At 39.8% G+C, this 22,467-nt stretch overlaps 1 protein-coding gene across 2 annotated transcripts in view; it reads right to left on the bottom strand.

The window, feature by feature from the left end:
• LOC107536905 (adenylate cyclase type 10-like) overlaps positions 1-22,200 on the bottom strand; it is a 37,049-nt gene extending 14,849 nt beyond the window's left edge. The window contains exons 1-15 of one of the 2 annotated variants that reach the window (XM_087817385.1): positions 21,977-22,200; positions 19,082-19,120; positions 18,209-18,352; positions 14,006-14,211; positions 13,629-13,719; positions 13,448-13,536; positions 12,630-12,821; positions 11,819-11,940; positions 8,013-8,089; positions 7,725-7,914; positions 7,202-7,257; positions 6,319-6,472; positions 4,721-4,807; positions 2,638-2,774; positions 1,866-1,994 (exon numbers count right to left, since the gene is read on the bottom strand). In XM_087817385.1, the coding sequence (XP_087673511.1) occupies positions 1,866-1,994; positions 2,638-2,774; positions 4,721-4,807; positions 6,319-6,472; positions 7,202-7,257; positions 7,725-7,914; positions 8,013-8,089; positions 11,819-11,940; positions 12,630-12,821; positions 13,448-13,536; positions 13,629-13,719; positions 14,006-14,211; positions 18,209-18,352; positions 19,082-19,120; positions 21,977-22,028 (1,765 nt within the window). In that variant the 5' untranslated portion in view covers positions 22,029-22,200. The other variant, XM_016212794.2, reaches the window with a different exon arrangement.
• Between the last annotated feature and the right edge of the window lie 267 nt (positions 22,201-22,467).

Raw genomic sequence — 22,467 nt, 5'->3', positions numbered from 1 at the left:
TACCATGTTCCAAACATCTCCAATTTCCTCTCATTCTTATCCCAATAAGATATTAGCTATTGGCAGAGTTATATACTTAAAGTACAAATATAATCAAATATAATCATGTCAGCCTCCTTCTTAAATACTTTTATAATTTATGTGGCCTTTCACAATCTAGCTTTGGCCTTTTATTTAGACCAAGGCTTTACAGACTGAGCTATTCATTTTAGCTTATGAGTTAACAAACCTTCTTCCTTCTCTGTGGACAATGTTGACTTTGGGTTAACTTTCTAGCATGTTCCCATGATCTTGATAAAATGAGAAGGTCATCTGAGTTATCAGGTAACATCACTTACGCTAAAAATTATCCCTGATTGGAAACTGAATTTGGATTAAGGAAACTGCGAATAAGCTACGAATACTGGGATAAGCTACAGCTTTGAGCTTCCTTGGGTGCATAAACCTTTTAACAGGTCATGTCCCTTGCAGGGCCTGGACATTATGCCTATGAGGTTGTTATAAGAGATACCAGTTTTTAGCTGGGGCATGGGGCTTCTATGCACCCATCCATCATGGTCTCATTCCATCACACCTAAGCTATTCCTTGAGGCTCCAGAGAACAGCAGCAGAAACTGCTGTGGGACTCCCACTGAAGAAAACCACTTGCTGCTGTTCTGCTAGCATGCTGTGCTTCCTGACTTGTGTCCTTCTAAGTTAGGAAAGCCATTGTCAAGTAGGGTCTGTCATAGTTGTGGGAGTATGAACTGTCTAGATGGACTTAAAACCTCCAGAATGAATAGCTTATAAAAGAGAACATTGATTTATTTCACTTAATCCTTCACCCCATGAGGTAGGAACTATCATTACCTTCATGTGAGTGATGAGGAGACTAAGGCTTACAGAAGTTAATTTATCTAAGGTTCCACAGCCAGTCAGTGGAGGAGCCAACAGTCTCCAGATTTTTCTGACTCTAGAGTCCTGGCTCTTAACTACCATGGTGCTTTGTACCACTATTTCATATGCATGTCTCATATGCTCAGCAAGACCATCCTTGACTTGAAAGTCTGCTTAGTCACCATCATATCCCTCCAGAGGGCTTGATACAGAACACTGCCCACCAAACACTTGAATATTAAAAGAAAAACTCATCTCTAAAAAGAAGAACATCCCTGTCCAATTATGCCTACCTAATTCTAATGGCTTCTTTATCTTTTTTAAAAAAATATGTCTTTATTGATTTCAGAGAGAGGAAGGGAGAGGGAGAGAGAGATAGAAACATTAATGATGAGAGAGTCATTGATCGATTGCCTCCTACATGCCCCCGGCTGGGGATTGAGCCCACAACCTGGGCATGTACCCTGACCGGGAACTGAACCGAGATCTCCTGGATCCTAGGTCGATGCGCAACCACTGATCCATACCGGGCCGGGCGCTTCTTTGTCTTATAAGTCATTATAAACTACCCTGCACTCTTTTTCTTAAACTCCTGCTATGTGTATAGCACTGTCTCTTCACTAGCACCAGAATTTTCTTAAATTTCAGCAATAGTATCTCCCTTGCTTACTGTTTTCTCCAGCACAGGAATATGCACAGAGGGAAACTCAGGTCGTATTTTTATTAAATAACTAAAAAACTTTTCCATGTCATCAGTCAGCCCCAAGGAGAACAATGGGCTCACTTATGTAAACCATTACTCAAGTAGCATTACAATTCTTTAACGGGCACTTTGGGTAGTGCCAGAACTTCTTTCTGGAAGGCAGCTTTCCTTTTTAGAAGAAAACGAAACTAGCATGATAATAAGAGACCTATATTCAGTCACCCACCAAATTACTAATTGCAATGCCATTTGTTACTGGTTCACTTGAGTTCTTTGAGGGACCTGCCTTTTAACAACGGTGGGAGCAGCACTGTATCCAAGTTCACACCATCCTTTACTATGCAGACATAAAGTTCCTGGTCGTCTTCAGAGCTGGCAGGAGAAATACTATACACTATGGACTTCATGGCATTAGCTGCAGGGAAAGAAACCCACGACAGAGGAAAACACCATGTGCACTGACTGTAGTATTAAAGGCACAAAAATTCAGAAATTTAGTCAAAAAACTAAAATGATGAGGTGAATGGAGCATGTCGTCTTAAGTGGTTTACCACCCACCCGCCTGCCTTTTCTCTAGTTTTCTCTTAGAAATGAACATTTTCTCCACCATGTGGTATCTGACATTCTCACCCTTCCTGTTTACCTGCCAATAGCCCTTACTTCTACTGTACCGCAGGTCTAGGGTGTCTTTCCAGATTTACACACACTTCCTTTCCTCTCCTTCCACCCTCCTCCCCTTCTCTCATTCCCCCCGTCCAAATCCTCAAGTCACCCTTCTGTTAAGAAATGTGCAATTCTCTGTTGAACTCATGTTTATAAATCCCTTCTAGTGACTGTCATGGTTATAGATCCTGTTTTCCTATCCTCACCTCCTGCACTGCTCCAAAAGGAATTAGGGTAGGTTGACTGACTCAAGTTATCTGAGGCAGGGATTTAGTATTTTCACTTAGTTAGGGAGGCCTAATCTTACCTATAATGTCAGCAGAGAATAGGCATGTACCTTATAGGGTTGGGAGATGCAGCTGGACCAGGGTAGAACCCTGGGGAGCTGAGCTTACCTGAGAGGGTCTCCCACTTGCTGTTCTCCTCCTCTGCCTTCTGGAGGTCATGAAAGAGCAGTATGTCCTTAGAGAGAAGGTCCTGGCATAGGACCTCACAGTAGAGGGGGTTTCCAAGGCACCTGCAGAGAAGGTAGCTGTAGAGAGGTAAGTTAGGAGATTGCTAACTAAAGATGCCCTCTTGAAGAGAGCCAAGCATAAGGGTATTTCATAATAGGAATATTTCTTTTTGTTGAAGTCAGCTCTTAATATACAATAACAGAGAAAAGCAGCAACACAGAAGTGTAAAAAAAAAAATTCTGATTGGCTTTGAAATGTATTTTGGGAGTAACTTTTCTTTTTTAACTATTTTGCTTCTACTGACGTTAAAAGAAACTAACATCCCCTTGCTAAATGGCCTGGCAGAAACTGGCCTGACCACATACAACTGACACATTAAGCAAGCCATCCAAGTCCTAACTGTCCTGTGAAAACCTGGTGGATAGCCCAGGGAAGTGGCCCCTTACTGGTTGACTAGGAGGACTGTCTACCTTTACATCTAGTAGTGGGTCTCATCATGGTTACTAATGCCATTCCTCCCTTAGTGAAGTGCCCAGCTAGTCCCAGCCACTCACATCTGCAGCTCTTGGGGGATGCTCACCACCCCTAGTTCCCAACATGCCATTTTCAACAGTGAGTTCACTGCTAATTTCGAAATGGGCTTCAGCACAGCCTGAGGGCTCTGCATGAAGTGCTGGGCCCTGCCACACAGGCTGAAGGTAGGTGTCAATGTCATCACCATGATGATGGGCACACTGGAGAGCAATGTTCCCAAAAACTCCCAGGAAGCTGCATCCATATACTGGGCCTCGTCAATGAGGAAAATCAGGGGTGTTCCCCTCACTTCCTGGAAATAACAACAAAGAGACAATGACAACCTCTGATTACAAATGAAGTCACCTGCTTTGCAAATCTACCATGAATTTCTTATCGACAATTTAAATGTCAACAGAGTCTGGGGTTTTCAGAATAAAATGTATCCTAAGTCCAGGTAGTATTTCACTTTATAAATACAAAATATAGCATGTACATCTAATTTCTAAAGAAATGTGCTGAGTTTCTTTGGACAAGAAAATACGATAACAAAAAAATGAATTAAGTACCAAATATTCTCCAAATCAAACTTAAAGCTTTCAAATATTTCATTGTGCAAAGGCTTCAAACTGTGTGGGAATTCATAATATTTTAAACCAGTAATTTCCAAACTGGCTGTAGTCAGAATTTCCTGGGAGTGCTTGCTAAAACTACCAATTACCAGCCCCTACTTGTGTAGATGTTTTAAAAAAATGTATTTACTTTTATCCACATTCCTTACTTAAAGAAGTGCCCACATTCCCCACTGATATGGGTAACCACTTTAATGTGCTTATCATTTAACCATTTATTTGTATGTTGTTCTTGTAAAATGTGCATAGTTGTTTTGTCAAGAATATTGTTTTTATATAAACGGTACTGTATTACAGACCTCATTATTTCTCTCTCTTTATTAAGGGCTGTTTTTAAGACCGCTCTGTGTTCCTATGTTTTCATCTATTCCCTTACTTCTAACTTCAGCATTATAGTCCACAGTGTCTATCCTTAAGTTCATGCCAATGTCTCCCCAAACAAACACTGTGATAAACAGACTCCCTGGGATATATATCCAGGAGTGGAACTGCTGTTAGAGAATGCATGTTCTTAAAATTTTACTTGCTACTTCTAGATTGCTTTCCAGAATGGCTAAATCACAGTTTCTGCTCTTATAGATTCTGTAATTCTGGGTTGGGGCTTGAGTATTTGTATTTTTAATAGCTATCCACCGGCATTTAGAAACCACTGCTTTAAATTAAGTTATTAAAATTTCATTAAGAAACAGGATCAGAAAAGAGCAAATACCTTTACTATGTTATATGATAGATTCAAGGTTAAAGATAGATACAAACAATGATATCAACAAATAAGCAGGCCAAGAAATATCCAAGTCAAGGTGTGATGTGGACGATTAAAATGAGCATAAACCATCTCTATATATTAAGAGTTAATGGTATGTAGCAAAAGTACCCACCTCCTGTAGCACTTGAAAAAAACACTCTTTAATCTTCTTTTGTCTGGCCAGGTCATCCATGTGTGAAACTTGGAAGGATAAGGGAAACTGACCAGGAAAATTATTCACATATTAGCATTCAAAATGACAATCTAATACTAATATACAGGTTCTCCAAAGGGAATAGAAAATGATTTTGAGTGAGAATGGGTTTCTACAGTATCAAGCATAGTGTTACAAACATCAATATATAGTTCAGAGGGTAAGACTGAAAGTCCACTGGCGGTTAGAGGGAGAGCTCCTTTCCATACCAGACTCTGGCAAACCCTTAAAGGGTCATGATTAAAGACTTAGCAATGCCACTTTGGACAGCTCCAGTACTCCAGTTATTCCAACTATTCCAGGATGAATGTGTACATGAGACTTGTCAGACACAATTGCAATAGACATCACCTAATACTGTTTCCTGTGCTAGGCTGAGGCACATCAGTTACCATGGACCTGAGAGCCAAGGTGGGGCTACTCCTTAGCCACTTTGGCCAGGGCCAGAGCCCTAGGCAAGTCCTGTCTCAAGACAGGGCTATGCTGAGGGAATGAACAGATTTTAGTTTTCTCTATTTTCCATTAAATATAACCCCTTGCAGGCTGGGTAGATCGGGAGATGTGAACAGGAATGAACAAATGGAGGTGTGGACCAGGGAATTCGTAGCCTACTCTCTGTTGGGTACCACATGCACATAGACTGCTGGAAGCCTTTGAGATTCAGATTTCAGTTCAAGTGACGTGCTCCATGGCTAGGGAAAGGAAAGGCAGGCTTAAAGAACAAAACATTCCAACCAACTAGATGAGCTATGGATTTTGCTGGAGATGCTCAACTGACTGGTTAGGATCATCTTGATGGATTTAGCACTTTCACATTGACAATGCAGTCGCTTATATACCATCATCTCCTTTAAAATCCATGCAAAAACCATGTAAGTACTGTACTTGTCATTTTCACAGGTGAAAAAATTGAGGCTCAGAGAGGCTAAGTGATTTGTGCCAGGACATACAACTAACAAGCATCAGTCAGTCTTAGAATTCATTCTCCTCAAAAAGAAGAAAGCCCGGGTTTTGTGTCAAAGGGATTTCAAATCTCACTCCCGCCATTGCTAACTATGTATCATAGTCTGGTCTCTCTCTCCCTCTTTCTGTGTGTGTGTGTGTGTGTGTGTGTGTGTGTATAAAACATTGGTGATCCAATTCAGAAAGCCACTGCCTTCCCTACCTTTACAAAGAAGAGGTCATTAAAAAGGCAGTGAAGTGGCTCCTCCACTATCCCACGAAGCTGTTTATGTAGGCGCTCTTGCCGGTAACAGGCTGGGCATGTATCAATCTCAAAGAAGATGGCCATGAGGGTTTGGATGGCATAGAAGTGCTGCTTGCAATCTGCTTCCTTCAGCTTCAATGGCAACACCCTGGTGAATGTCACTATTGTCACAGGGAGTCGACTTACTCACAGAGAGGTTACTCACTCTACCAGTCCAAGGATGCTGAATCTAATGATACAAGAGCCTCACCAACAAAGGAAAGGAGCCCCAAGAGAAGCATATGCTAAGTCAGAAAGCAGGTGTCTTTACCTGTGCCCTTCCTTCTGGGCCAGTAAGTTTATTTCAGCCAACAGCTGACTTTTTCCATAGCCCTTTCCACCTTCATACATAACTGCTTGTCCCTTCTTCTGGTGCAAACATCCTTGCTGTGCCATTTTGAAAGCTTCCAGTTCTGTCTCCCGTTCTGTAGAGAGACAGGGAGCACCTAACACTCCTGTGCTTTTTAGTAGACACTCTTATTTATTTGAATTAATTTGCAAAATTAAGTCTCAGAATGTCTCCCCCAGAATCCTTGGCAGAATCCTATTCTTTGGTAAGGCTTCAAGTTATCTTCCCAGAAAATTAATTCTGGACTATACAGACATGTGTGCTGGGCTTGGTGGTTTGCTCTGGAGCCTAAGCAATGACATTCTGGACAGTTAGGTACCACATGGATATGTTTTAGTTTTTTGTAAAAATTTCCATAGTAACAATTTTTAATCAAAGCCTGTCACTGCTATGTAAAGATAATGAACTAACTAACAGATATAGATAAAATAAATACAAAGATAGAGACTATAGTGTAAATGGCAACAGTCTTGGTGCTATCTTCACTATCTGAGGATGAGAAATTTTCCTCTAAAGGTGAGCCACAACAAGCTGGTCAGATCTCAATAGCGGAACTCTGATTTACAAAGATTCTTACTAAATGTTGGCACTTCTCAGGCAAAGTGATAGGACTCCCCTGAAATTTAAACATTCAACATGGAAAAGAAATGGCAAATCCTCTTCAAAATGAACATAAATGCACTGCTTTCTATGAAGGCTGCTATTTTTAATACAGCTTAAAAGCATTTAGTCTTGAATTTTTTAAATCACATTAACCATCTACAGCTGGAAAAAAGTACAATTTAAGGTAGAAAAGAAAACTCACCTAACAAGGGGTGATTTTTATTCCTCTCTCTGACCAAATGTCTCTTCCCAAACATGCTAGGAAAAAAGACAAAGGGAAATGTGTCTATTAAAAATAGATTGGAATAGATAGATAATATATCTCTAAATAGAGAAAGAATTGTCCTCACAAGCAAGTACTTTCAGATAACTGAAGAGGTACAGAGTTCTGTAAAAAAGAGTTTTTACAAAACTAAAAAATTTTAGGAGAAGGGGGAAGAAGTATCATTGATTGTTCTTGGTTCAGGGAAGCATGTAGTGCACAAAGGAAAAAGAACACATAAGTTAATGACCTACTGTTATTCTCTTCCAGCTGGATAGCAAGTTCATTGAGGAACTAGCTAAGAGCTAAACATAAAAGCTGAAGATCTCACGCTCAAAGCCTTCCTCTGTGTCTTATTTCAGCAGTCCGGTACTAGAAGGATCTTTTTTTTCTAATTTCATACAATCAGACACTGATTACTCTTATGCCCTGATTCTGTAAAAGAGATCGGGATGACACTCACATGCATCTTCTATGGCCAAGATATGCATACATCTTCCCAGGGTTGGAGATGTTCTTCATCATTTTCTTAGGGAGTTTCTTGAAGTTGTAAGTAGGTAGCATGGATCTTAGATATGTTACCTCATCACAAGACACCAAACCTGGATAAGCAGTTATCATTCTGGTCACAAGGCTCACTTTTGGGCCAATAACTGTTCAAGGAGACAGAAAAGGAGGCAGCATTTTTGGATCACCTCCTCCATCTTTACCCACTGAGCAAGAGAACGAACAGTCCACTGTCCTATTCTACCTGTATATTCATGTCTTGCTACTGCCCCAACCACACCACAGAATACTGGTCCATTGGTGACACTGATGGAAACAAGCCTGGGGATCAGAAAAGCAACAATGGGTAAGTACACAGTCAGAAGCCGTCAGGTCAGGCACTAGGTCTGTCACTACCCAGATCAAGACTAGTTTTAGAGTTCAGAATGGAAAAGGCCAGAGGCTGCTGCCAGTCTACATCACATGATGGGTACAAAATATTGAATATTAGGGAAATAACCAAAAGGAACAGAATGGTCCCTCTACTCCAGGAGTTTCAGTTGGGGAGTAATTAGTAGTAAAAAGACTAAAAATGCTTTATATCTGTCAGATACTTTTCAAAAAAATATGTTTTTATTGATTTTAGAGAGAGAGTAAGGGAGAGGGATAGAAGCATCGATGAGAGAGAAACATTAATTGGCTGCCTTCTGTACGCCCCCTACTGGGGATCGACCCTGCAACCCAGGTATATGCCCTGACTGGGAATCAAACTGGTGACCTCTTGGTTCCTGGGTCAATGCGCAACCACTGAGCCACACCGGCTGGCCTGTCAGATACTTGATATATACTTTTTGAAGTACTTTCAAATTGATTACCTCATCTGATCATTTCAGGGATAATTAACAACAAACATGCGAAGTATGTAGGGCAAATATTTGAACTCCATTTGACCACCACCACTGCCAACAACAACAAGGAGTTAATTCACTTTCCCAAAGTTACACTGCAAAAGTCAACAGTAGATCAGAATGAGAACCCAGGCCTCCTGACTCCTAGACCAGTGTTATTTCCACTTTTCCACACTGCCCCAGATAAAAGCCGAAACTTAAATAGATCAACAGATATCAGAACAGGGTTAATGGGTCAAATAATGCTGGACTGTCAGAGGAAAGGGATAACCAAAACACTGGGCTGCTGATGGAGGGCTGCCAGAAGCAAATTAGACTTTGGGATACAATTTTAAAGATAAGTGATATTTTGTCACTCATTCATATGTGCATACATTCTTGCTTTTAACAAGCACTGAGAAGTATGTACAGTACCAAGCACTGAGCTGGGTGTTTATATGATATGATCTGTACAAAAACATTCTTCCCTGGAGAAATTCAACCTGGGAAGGAGAGTAGTAGGGATTGAGGAGGGTAAAAAGATACATTTATAGGTTAACAAGACAAATACTACACATTAGAGATCAGTACAGCAAATTAACAGAGCAAACAGAGGGAAGCATTAACTGGAGAGCAGAAAAAGTATTTCATAAAGGAGAGGACATATGATCGGACCTTGAACGCTGAAGTACTGCCAAAGTGGGGCAACAGCATTGTGTCTAGTGGGGAAGGCACAGGCTTTGAAGAGTCTGGCGTGCTTCTGCAAGACTAAGTAGTTCAAGAAGGCTGGAGCACAGGAGGTGTTTAGAAAGGGAAAAGGGAAGGGAGGAGTGGTCCTACCTAGTCCATGGATGGAAAAGTAGTGGAAATATGCATTATTTTAAATACTCAGAAACCTAAGCATATACGTTCTTTTTTACAGGCAAAAGGAAAGAAACCATTATTTGTACAGTTGATCCTGGAAAATATATGGAGTTTGTATGATGCTGTCTTTTAAATGCTGTCTTTTAAAAGTTAAAAGAGGGCATATATTGTTCCAGGTGAGGCAAAGGCTCAACGGTGGCAATGAACAGAGAATAAGTAGATTTACTTGACTGATGTAAAAATTTCCTGTGACAGATAACAAGATGTGTGGGTGGAGAAAGAGAGTTCAGTGAGCATAGTTTTAAGTTAAATCTACAAATAAACAATTTTCAGTTGTTCATAGAGCATGAGTAGTGAAAAAAATCCTAACATTATTGTCACCTGAGACATTGAAATTCTCTTGCAGAATTTACGGGAATGATAGGATTGAAGACTCTTAACATTCATCCACTGGGCCCACTGCCCAGGGCAAATAAAAGAGACATCCAAGACAAGAACCAGACAGTTGGTTCTGCGGCCATACCAAGAACAAGACTAAAAACCTTCTGTTTCATCATGTTTACTTTGCCTAAAATGCCTTTTCCCACTTTCTCCACCTACAGAACTTTTATTCTCAACCTGGCTCAAAAGTTATTTCTATAGTCAAGATGTCTTTGGAATCTCTGTTGAGAATTAACTATTTCTTCCCATAGCACTTCGTTACAGCTCCTACAGCATTTTACTCCTGTAGTTAAATTTCACTGTATCAAAGATAGCAGTTTACTTAGCTGAAGAGGTAGTGTCTTGCTCCTCTTTATGTCCATTAAACCTAGCACAATAAATAGCTCACAGTTGTGTTCAACCACTGCTGGTTGAATAAATGCAGTTATGCAGGCAAGAAACTCAGCTATTAACAAGACAATGAAAATTAAGCAAATAACACTTTTCTCACTTGGTTACTTATTTCTTTCTATTGTACTTTGCAATCCCCTTCTTGTTCTTCCTGGCAGTCCATACTCCTTCCTTCTTTTAAAATGTTCTTCATTGATGAAGAATATGTTCTTTCTTCAATATATATAAATATATAGGTCAATGCAAAATTCAAGAGCAGAATAGACCAGTACTGGACAGGATGGCCCAGCACACCCACAGTGGAGACAATATTTGAAAGTAGGCTATAGAAGTATCTGTAGATCCCACCATGCCTAAAAGAAGTGCCAACACATATCTGTCCTAGGCTAAGAGTCTGAGTATATATGAAGCAACTGTAGCATTTTTTTAATCTGTAAAATGAGATGGATCAGATAATGTAAATTTATTTTCAGTACTAATATTCTATGAGTACGCCTCTGCAATTATATCACATTTGTAATATATATTATCCTTTTTGGGGAGTATTTGCATTTTATAAGAGGCAGCTCTCATAAAAATTTGAGGACAGAAGATCTGGGTTTCATTACCAGCTCTGCTATATGCTAGTAACTTTTCCTCTGCGGTCTTAGTATCCTCAAGTGTAAAAGAGGGATAAAAATTTTCACACTATTAGCATATATTAAAGTAGTCTATAAATTTTAAAGCACTATTTAAATTGTGATATAATTTTACTCATCTTGAATAAGTATGGCAAACAAATCTTTGACTCAATGTTAACATTAGAAATAACTGTTCTTCAAATCCATTCATGTATACACTTTCCCCATACCTTTCTAGTGGGGAAAAAAGTCATTTGAAAACTTCCAACCAAACTTGTCACAGTACAATGAGTGGAAAAATAGAATTTTCTATATCTTCATTTGGACTAGGAGTTTATAGAAGGTGAGAGGGCGAGGTGGATGTAGAGGAGGGTGATCATACCAGTGTAAATTCCAGAAAAAGTAATGGGTCTGGGAAAGACCAAGAGTAAAGGCCAGAAGAAGAGCACTAACCAGCTGTGGTTCCTTCCCATCTAGGTAACTGCCCTGTACCTGCCCTCCTTTGTAGGTAGACAGGCAACCCTGGTTCTGCGTTCCCCCCACATATGAATATACTATTTGTATATATTAATTTACGTTTGCTTATTCCTTTGCAGTGTTCTTGAATCTTGCTATGTGCACTCTGTTCCTCCCCTTCTCCTCCCCTGCTGAGTGGAAACTTATTTTCATTTACTCTGGGTATCTAGGACACTGTTCTGTAACTAGTGATTGCTTAATAGATCTTGTTTTCTGACTTCCCTTAGCATGTTCCCTCCCCTTTAAGAAGATTCTGGATGTCCTCAAACCCTGCTACTTGTACAGCCTCCTACCCTGCCTGAAGAGCCCCCTGGGGCCTGAGAAGCTCCTCTCTGCCCCACTTTCCTCCTCACTTGGTCTCGGTGGGATTCTCCCAGCAGAAGTTGAAGATGCTGATGGAGCTCTCTAGGGCATGTGCACACTCATCTGGCTTCTTATCCCCAGGAAGGCCAAAAACACAGAGGAACATGCAGCCCTGGGACAGAGAACAAAGAAGGAAAAGGAAGTTTACCTGGGGAAGTAATATGGCTTACTGCAAGTGAACCAACTCCCCTGAAAGAAGCCAGGCCCTTTCTTGACTGGTCTTCTGTTAGGAATGTAGGGTTCTACAAGATTCATGAAATGAATGCTCTGAGCCACATCAACATGGAGATTTTAAGAAAAAGAAATAAGATTTTAATTTAACTAACTATTCAAAGAATTAAAATTTAAAACACAAGAAAAATTAATGCCAAGAACTTTTCAAAAATTCAATCTCTAGTGTATACCTTGAGCTAAATCTATGTGCCCACATTTTCTTCACGTATAATGTCAAGTATTGAAACTGCTCTTTTTCAAGCTCCTTAATTATCTGAGAAAGGTCTAATTACATTTACTCTACTAATAGAGCCAGAAAAACATTCTTTATGCTTTCACAAGAATTTTTCAACAAGACTTGAATCAAAAAGGATATAGAGAGTAACCCTCAATTACCCTGACAATTAACTATCACATTTCATTCCTTGACTGTTATTAGTTGAAGTTTTAATGTAAAATAGCTTATTGCAAAATAAGTAGCAGGGAATGTGACTTACACTTGTGTTATGTGACAGGTAAACTGGTCACACAAGACTATTTTTCTTCACTCGCCTTTAATGCTGATGGGACAGGTTCCCTTGTACTTACTTTCTCAAACATAAAGATCCGGCTCAGCTGGCCACCCCCTTTCTCTATGACTGTGGAGATATATAACGCAGCCTCCTGGATAAGATGACACAAATGCAACATCCACGCTGTCTTGTGGAACTCTAGGCTGACTAAAACCATAGTCACGTTACGAAATTCAGATATATACTCCATAGGCTGGCCTTCATCAATCTACAAAGACACAGTGAGTTACCTTGCCTGTATTTTCAACTGCCAGTATCCTGTTTAAGAATTCTACATTCCATGGTGAGTAGGAAAAAGGGTGTCAGACAAAATCTTAAAAGAAAATTCAGATTTGAGAGATATATAAGATATAAAAACCAGTGCACTTGGAATGAAAACTGTTTGACTTTAAACCTAATTCACTGATGAAACTTGTCAAGCTTTTATGTTTTCTTAAGAGTTTCATGTTTCCAATTCCATTAGTCATTACATCACTTACTAAGGGATTAATGTATGTTTATATATATATATATATATATATATATATATACAATCAGTCAACACACATTAAATAACCAAGCATATACTTTGTACCCTGCTATACAGCATATTAGTTTCTTGAGTGACAAACTGAAAAACAAATATGGCTTTTACTTTCTAGGACTGAGAAATCTAACTGAAGTTATAAGACACGTCATCACTGTAACTGGTACAGATGGGGAAATCTGCTCGTATTACAATGGGGTGCGGGAGACAAACTGGATCAATGAAGAAAGGCCATCACATATAAATGTACACCTGTTTACACAAACACATGCACAGTCTACATGATGACTCAAAAACAAGGAAACAACCTTCTTCAAAAGGTTTTTCATGATGTGCTTCCGCAGAGTTTGCTCAAGTGCAGAGTCTGGATCCAACTCCAGGGCAGTTCTTAGAATGTCTGAGAAAAGGAAAACAAAGAAAATGTCTCCAGCCATGTTGAAAATTAATCTTTAAAATTTTAAGCTTGGGTAGAAAGACAAAGTAACTTACTAGCACTTGTCCGGTAATGTGGCAGATAATTGAGACACTTGTGAAAATGTTCATCGAAATCAAATGGGCCAGTGATCCGCATATCTCTTAACTACAGAAAGAAAAGTGCTCAATTCTATGTCTACCCACCAACTGGATTACCTTTGGTTCCTTAACAGAGGGACTGAGGATGCCATCTCCTTTATTATTTATCTTTTCAGCCTTACTATTCTGCCTCATCTATCTTTCTGGGAGAATATCCCCCATGTCTCTCCAAAATAGAGTTCAGATGGTGGTTGTTTTAGTCAGGCAATATGTGACCACTACCAGAGCACTGCCTATCGTGTACAGTAGGAAGGCCTTTTCAGAATGTGCAATGGATGGGGCCAGTCTCCTACCTTCACAGCTTTATGATCCTTCATGATTTCTACTTCAAACATGTACTGCTTGCAGAGTGTCCAGCAGTTCCAGGACAAGACAATCTCATTTGCCTGAGCCAAATGCTGAGCTAACCGGACATCATCTACATCCCTCCCAATCACCAAGAGGTACTGCCGCTGCTCGTCTCCAACAATAACCTGGGAAATTCGACCTGCAGACAGACCTATCCAGAAAAAAGGAGACAAGTGGTGAATAGCTGAGCTCAATTGACTATGCAAAGGGGGGGCTCTCTGGAATCCTCACATTGCTCTCTGCATCATGTCAATCTTGTTATTGCCCACAGTTGCAGAAATATTACGTGAGCTCACCTTGAAAAATAACACCTTGCCTTTCTTTCTATCTCAAGCACTCCTACAGACAGACATTCAAACAAGTCTGGGTTGTATGGGGGAAGAAATGAGATCCTAGGCTTCTAAAAGCCTTGTCTCTAAATTGCTTTTCTAGTGGACAATTATGTCCTGCTGGCAGAGACCTAATGGTTATGCTCAGAAACTGCTGTCACAGTGACACCATCCCTCCTCACATGTAACCAGGGCTCATGAGCAGATAATCAGTATTTTAACAGACATGGGCTAAGTCACCCAATCCAAACTAAAAACAAGGGAAAAGCAGTTTTAAGAGAATGGCAGAGACATATGCTTTTGGCCAAGAGAGAAAACAGGTAGTTAATTTACCATAATGCTTGGAACAACTAATAAACTGGGAAAAATACATGAAATAATTTTCAATATATTGGGATGTCAGGTAATAGAGGCCAATGATGCCTGAGAAATATGAAAACAGGGTGCACCCTCCAATACCCTAACTACTGTCAAGTTTCCAGGACACATCTCAGGGGGTGGAGACCCAGGGGCAGCCCAGAAGACTCCCTGAGTTGAAGAGACAAAACTAGGAGTCTGAGGCGGCCAAGGGGGCTAGAGGTCCTAGGGCACTGAGTACTGAAAAGAAGTGCACCCAAAGCACTCCAGCAATCTGTACAGGTTCCCTCTCAAGTTTTCAGCTGAGTACAGTAAGTGTATCAATGTGAGGAAACCACCTGAGGCCAGGGAAAGAGTCCCCTGAAAAGGTTAGAAGGAACAATCCCTGATATCACACAGGGCTGGGAATAGTTCCTGTTTCCACTGGCCAGAGTGTCAAACTTAATAATTCACAGGATATTGAAGGGGTTTCCCTCAGGAATGGGGCAAAACTAGCACTAGACTAAACACAACTCTGGTCACATCCAACAAAATTTAAAAGCGAAACCTGAAAGGATCAAGTTATCTACATCTTAGAATGAAGTTCGAGAATATTATGGCAATAATTTATAAATCTGGCATTCATCAAGGTAAAATCCATAATGCCTGGCACCCACCAAAAGTTACCAGGCATGCAAAGAAAAAGGAAAATATGACCATAGTGAGGAGAAAAATCAATCAATCAAACCTAAACCAGAATAACACAAATGATAAAATTAGCAGACAAGGACATTAAAAGAGTTATAACTACACTTCATATATTCAAGAACCTAGAGAAAAGACTGAACAACTAGAGACATGAAAGATAAAAAAAGGACCTAAATCAAACTTCCAAGGATGAAAATTACAAAGCTTGAGATAAAAATATACTAGATAGGAATAGAGGCAATTACCTAAAGGTTTGTAAATCCGAATAAACAGCAATAGAAACTATCCAAAATGAAAGACAGGGCAAAAACATAAAAACAGTGAACACAGCACCACTGAGTCATGGGACAATTTCAAGCAGCCTAACATGTGTGTAATTAGGCAGAAGAGGGAAACAGAAAAAATTATTTGAAGAAATAATGGCAGAATATTTCCTAAATTTGATAAAAACTAAAAACCTAGAGATCAAAGAAGCTCAATGAGCCCTAAGCACAAGAAAAAAACACACAAAAAAAAACAAAAACAAAGACAAAATAATCAGAAGACCTAAAACCAGTGATAAAGGAAAAATCTTAAAAGCAGCCAAAAGAAAAAAAAGACACATTATATACAAGTAAATAAAGATGAAGGCAGATTTTTTTGTTGGAAACATCACAGGCTAGAAGATAGCATAACAACTTTAATGTAAGAGAGAAAAAATTCCTGTCAATCTAGAATTTTATACTCAATGAAAATACCTTTCAAAAAGAGGTGAGCCCTAGCTGGTTTGGCTCAGTAGTTAGAGTGTAGGCCTGTGGACTGACTTGGGTTTGATTCCCGTCAAGGGCATGTACCTTGCTTGCAGGCTTGACCCCCCCCCCCCCCCCCCCCCCCCCCCCCCCCCCCCGTCAGGGCATGTGGAAGGCAACAAATTGATTTCTCTCTCTCACATTAATGTTTCTCTGTTTCTGTTTCTCTCTCTCCCGCTTCCCTCTTCCACTCTCTCTGAAAAGCAATGGAAAAAATATCCTCAAGTGAGGATTAAAAAAAAAAAAAGAGGTGAAAAAATAAAGATTTTTCCAGACATACAAAAGCTGGGCTAACACATCTCCAGCAAACTCATACTATGAGAAATGTTAAATGAAGTTCTTCAAACAGACAGTAATAAGTATTGACAAAGACATAGAGAAACTGGAACCTTCATATATTGCTGGTGGGAATGTAAAATGGTACAATCACTTTGGAAAAAAGATTAGCAATTTTTAAAAATTTATTTATTAACTTTTAGAGAGAAAGAGAGATAGAAACATCAATTAGTTGTTCCACTTATTTATAAATTCATTGGTTGATTCTTGTATGTGTCCTGACCGTGGATTGAATCTGCAACCTTGGTGTATCCAGATGACACTCTAACCAACTGAGTTAACCAGTCAGGACAAGATTAGCAATTTCTTAAAAAGGTAAGCATACATCTACCATATGATCTAGACCTTCCACTCCTAAGTATTTACCCAAGAGAAATGAATACATATGTCCATACAAAAACTTATACACAGATGTTCATAACAGCCAAAACCTCACCACTCAATTATCCATCAAAAGTGAGTGGATAGTGGCTCTATGAAGCATGCCCACACCTTTCCCAACCCCCTTTTCCCCAGGGCTTACTCTCCCCTCTGGGCTTACCTCCTCTTCCTCTTTCATCTCTCAAGGTGATTATCTCTCTCTCCTCTAAGCTCCAAGGGCCCGTCTTTTGCTATAAGTTGTCTCCTGTGCCCATTTCTTCTATATCTCACTTTTTCTACCTCTGTGACTTTCTAAATAAACTTTCTCTTATAATTTGAGTCTTGGCTCTTTTCCTAGCCAGAACTTTTTAAAAAAAGTGAGTGGATAAATAAATTGTAGTATACCCATACAATAAAATACTACTTACTTTTTCTCAACTAAATTTTGGAGATATCAGAACATATTTTTTTAAGTTGAAGAAAATCTCATTGAGCAGACATATTTAGTATCCTACAGATGGGTTGTTTTCAATCTTTTATTATAAGCCACATTGCAATCAATAATATTGTACATATGATATTTCATATATCCTCAGGTATACCTATAGGATAAATGTTCAGAAGTAGGATTGCTGGGATAAAGAATAAATGCATTTGCCCAGCTCGTGTGGCTCAGTTGATTGAGCGTTGTCCCATGCATAAAAGGTTGCTGGATGGATTCCCTGTCAGGGCACATGCTGGGGTTGTGGGTTCAGTCCCTAGTAGGGGGTGTGTAGGAGGCAGCTAATTGATGTTTCTCTCCCATCGATGTTTCTATCTCTCTATCTCCCTTTCTCTCTCTCTCAAATCAATAAAAATATATTAAAAAAAGATGCATTTGTAATCTTGATAGAGATTACTGAATCATCCTCCATTGTATCATTGCTGATTCCCATCAGTATCACATAAGAAGGCTTACTCTTCACAGCCTCAACAACTGTGTGTTTAGCATCTGAATTTTTGTGTATCTATAGATAAGAAATGATCTCAATTGGCATTTTTCTTTTTATGAAGTTGACTATCTTATGTATTTCTGTGTCTTTGTACTACTTATTCATGCCCATTTTTCTCTTAGAATGTTAGTCTTTTAAAGTTTCTATATGTTTTTAAAAATTTATGTTCTTTCTACATTAAAAAAATTCACCTTTGCCTACATGATGAGTTGCAAATATTTTTTTCCCAATTTGTCATTTGAAATTTTTATAGGTTTTTTTTTTTTTTTTTCAACTGGATCTCTTTTAGTAGCTACTACCTATCTTTAGCTGCAAGTCCTGGCCTTCTTTGGTATGGTAGATCCCAAATTTCTCCTGTATCTCCAGACTACATTTTGCAACCAGGGTAATGATGTCACTCAGTTGATTCTGTTCCACTGTCCAGAGTGCCAGGAGCACATTCCCTGCAGAGATACAAGATAGGCTGACAGAGATCAAATACCTGGACTCACCTGACCAGCACAAAATCCCTAATAATACAGAAAATATCATGCAAGGTGTCAGGCAAGGTTTCTTAGCTCTATACATTATGCTAGGTTAAAATATTGCTTTAGATCCTCAATATGATTGAGCATATAAAAACATGACTAGGTAGAAGCTGAACTGTTACTAAGGTTTAAGGATAGTTATGGTAACCTTCCTTCCACCAGTATACTAAAAGAAGGGGAGAGGTACTAGCAAAGAAGTTCACAAAATGTAGGTTCATATTCAAATAGAATTTTATGGCTGGCTTAAGTTTAAATAAAGAGATGGTCCAATTCTGTGGCATAAAGCTGTTAATGACCCTAAGAGTTCTCCAGATAAGAGACTTTTTACTCCCTGTCTTACATTTAGCTTTTGCTACTAATGACCAAATTTCTCATCAGTTTATTCACGAATGCTATATAGGCACTTGTTTTTCTGCCATTTAATCTAAGCAAAATGTAAAGCAGTGTGAGCTTAATATGGGCAAGGCTTTTTCATTAGACTGGGAGGTGCTTTGTGGTGGATATTGTGTCTTTCTCATCTTTATTTCCCCAGGCCCAGCATATATTAAATAACCCAACAATGCTGAATAAGTATGTCAGACTCCACCTAAATATAGTCTTCCTCACTGCCAGTCCTTTAAATATTCAGAAAAAAACAAATAATACCTGTGATATTTAGAATATCCCCTCCAAAACAGAGCACATCTGAAATTAGGTAAGGGAGAGAGGGGAAAATAAGTCAAAATCAGAGCTATACCAGATCACAGAAGAATCATACACGATCAAAAGAATGACCTACCGAGTTTTTCCTTACATCTTTTCTGGTCTATTTGTATATTCCAAGGCTTTGGTTCCTCTTCCTTCCTCCTAGCTTCTCCCCAAATGTGTCTTTACTTATATCACCTTCTCTAAAATGGCAGAAGCACTTCTATTCTCTTCAAAGCCATCCCCTTATTTGTGCTCTGGATCCTAGCCCAGCTCACCTTCTCAAGAACTTCCCTCCCTCCCTTATCTTCTCTCTACTGGATCATTCCTATAAATATTTTAAAAAACAAAACCAAAACACAGCAAAATTAACCTACCTATTCTTGACTTTATCTTCTTCTCTAGCTATTAGGGCCATTTTTGTGCTACATTCCCAGCAAAAAAATTCTCAAGAGTTGACTATATATAATTTTCTCCTCATATGCTATTTACTCAAATTTTTTCTCTATCATTCACTTCTCATCTTACTCCAAGTGGACTTCCATCTCTGTCACTTCATTAAAATTATTAAGATCATCAACAGCATTTATCTTGCTAAATTCAATTTTTTCTGACCTCACCATATTAGACACCTTTCATTTTCAACCCAGCTAGCCACCACCCTCTTCTAGAGACACTACTTTCCCTTTGGTTTCATGAATACCACAATACCCTACACCTCACTGTCATCTTACAGTCTCCTTTTGTAGGTTCTTTCTCCCTAGTCATAATTCTCCTCTGGAGTTGCTCAAGCCTCAGTCTTGGGTTCTTTCTCTTTATTTATACTCTCCCCATCAACGCACACTTTGATTTCTCTATTTGAATGACTTATTGATAGTTCAAGCTCAATATACTCAAAACAGAATCCTGATTTTCTTTCTCAAAGCTCAGACTTTCCCATTTTGGTAGGTGATGCCACCATCAATTCAGTTATGAAAGTTGAGAACTCGAGAGTCCCTTTCCTCACCACTTCCCACTGAAATCCAATGCATCAGCAAATCTTGTCTATTGAACCTGCAAAATATACAGGATGTCCCCCTCCAAAAATGTGTAGACACTTTAACAGCTGATAGTTCAATTTTGAAAATGAAATGCATTTTAATAAATACCGCCTTTACAACTATTCAAAGTGTGCATATACATTTTTGGGGGGAACACCCTATAAATCAAATCAATCCATCTCCATATGACTCCACTGCCATATCTTGAGACGAAATGTTTTCAACCTTGACTGTACAATGAAACTTTTAAAATGCAGATTCTGGGCCTACCTCAAGATATTCTAATTTAATTGGTCTAGACATCAGGATTTTTAAACGCCCCCAAGTGGTTATCTAATGTGCTGCCAAGGTTGAGAACCACTGCCCTAGACCAAATCTCCATTATCTTTCCACAACTGCTCCAATGGTCTCTTCCAGCTTCCATTCTCACTACCTACCCTTCAACAGCTCCCTATAATCCAATCTCTATGAGGCAGCTAAAATGAGCTTTTAAAAAATGTAAATCAGATCATATCACTCCCTTGCTATAACGCTTCCACAGTTTCCCTTTGTAAGAACATGTATAATCCAAACTCCTTACTATGGCCTATACAGCTTGAAGATCTCCAACCTCAACTCAAGCCACTCTTCCTCCACTAGCTATGCTCTAGCTACACTGGCCTTCTCAGTTCCTAGAACATGCCAAGTTTTCTCCCATCTCAGAGCCTTTGTACTTGGCATTCTTCCGTCTGAAGTGCTTTACCCTTGGCTCTTCACAAGGTATTCCTCTTATCACTTACGTCTCAGCTTAAACACCACCTACGACTACCCTAATACAGAAACTCTCACCCTATAATTCTTTTTTTTTTTTTTTACCATTACACCCTATTTATTTCCATTATAGAATATATAATCTATAAGTAGCTTGTTTATTCTTTGTCTCTCCCACTAAAATGGAAACTCCACAAGGGCAGGTACTATGTCTTATTTACCTGTATTATTAGTACCCGTAAGTTCCTGGTGTTACAGTTCCTACCTAATTCATAATTTCTGTCTCTCCCTTTCATCTATACATGGTGAGAAAAACTGAAAGACGTTTAATACTTGCTCCTCGGGGGCAAGGGGTGAGTCAAATAATTGTTTCTAAAGGAGATGCCACAAAGTAAGTATTCTGGTGAATCTCAGAACGATGGACATAACTGTATGGGGCACTGTCAGTAAAGAACAGGAATATAAATATTAAAGAGTATAGGGCCAGAGTCATTTCTGCTGAGTAGACCTAACTAGACTGAAAGGTCCTCAAGAGTAGGTTTTTGCATCCTCTGCACCTATTACAGTGCATGTCACAGAGTAGGTACTCAAAATATGTTTACTGATCAAATAAGGAGTTTCTTTTCTGGATTAGGCAAATATGCCCTAAGCTTAGTACATGGCAGAAAATAAACACTCATTCCTACCTCCCAGGATCAAAATGCAATACTGGCATGGAAAGGCGTTTTATAAATTACATCTGATAAATACCCACGAGGCACATTACATTGTTGTTAGAAGAGACACCCTGAGGAATACTTTATTTTGAAATAAAATACAACCATGCAAAGTTAAAATGATCTGTATTCCTGTTTCTGATCGTTGAGCCAACAGGATGTGAGACTGGACAGAATGGCAGACCCAGGCAAAGACCTAGCTTGTCAATGGCAACCTGAAGAACTGATATGAGTAACACTGAGAGAACGACCCTTTAGGACCCCTTTTGCAGTCCCCCAGGCCCCCTTCTGCTAGGAACCCTCAGGAGCCCAGACCACACCTCCTTCGCTCCCCCACGGTGGTCACTCACGCTCCACGATGTCGCTAACGTAAGAGCTGAAGATGTGGGCCAGTTTGTCCATGTCACGTTCCGACTTGCAGGTCAGGCTGAACCTGTCCGTTAACGCTGTAAACCCTGACCAACACAGCAAATATTACGAAGTTAGCCGCCAATCCTAACCTTTCAGGCTCCATTCCCGCCAGGTATCACGCCGGTGTGAAGGGAGCGGGTCCCTTGGAGTTTGGCGGTGCCGTTACCCTCCGAGGGGGCGGGGCCGGGCAGCTTGCTGCCGCCTCCGGGGATCCCGGGGGCCGCCCTCCTCGTCTCCAGGCGCTGCGAGCGGCGTCCGCGCCCCTTCTCCTCCGAAGCCAGCCGCCCCTCCCCCACCACCCTCTAGGCTCCCTGACCACAGCGGCGCCTGTAGGATGTCTCCCCATGGGAGAGACACACCGCTTGCAAGGGGAACGGATTAATGCGTTACGGAGAAGTCCTATTTTGAACTGGAGAACAGGCACCGTGCG

Source organism: Miniopterus natalensis, chromosome 5, assembly GCF_054644295.1.
Source record: "Miniopterus natalensis isolate mMinNat1 chromosome 5, mMinNat1.hap1, whole genome shotgun sequence".
Classification (NCBI taxonomy): domain Eukaryota; kingdom Metazoa; phylum Chordata; class Mammalia; order Chiroptera; family Miniopteridae; genus Miniopterus; species Miniopterus natalensis.
This window is presented reverse-complemented; position numbering and strand designations above follow the sequence as displayed.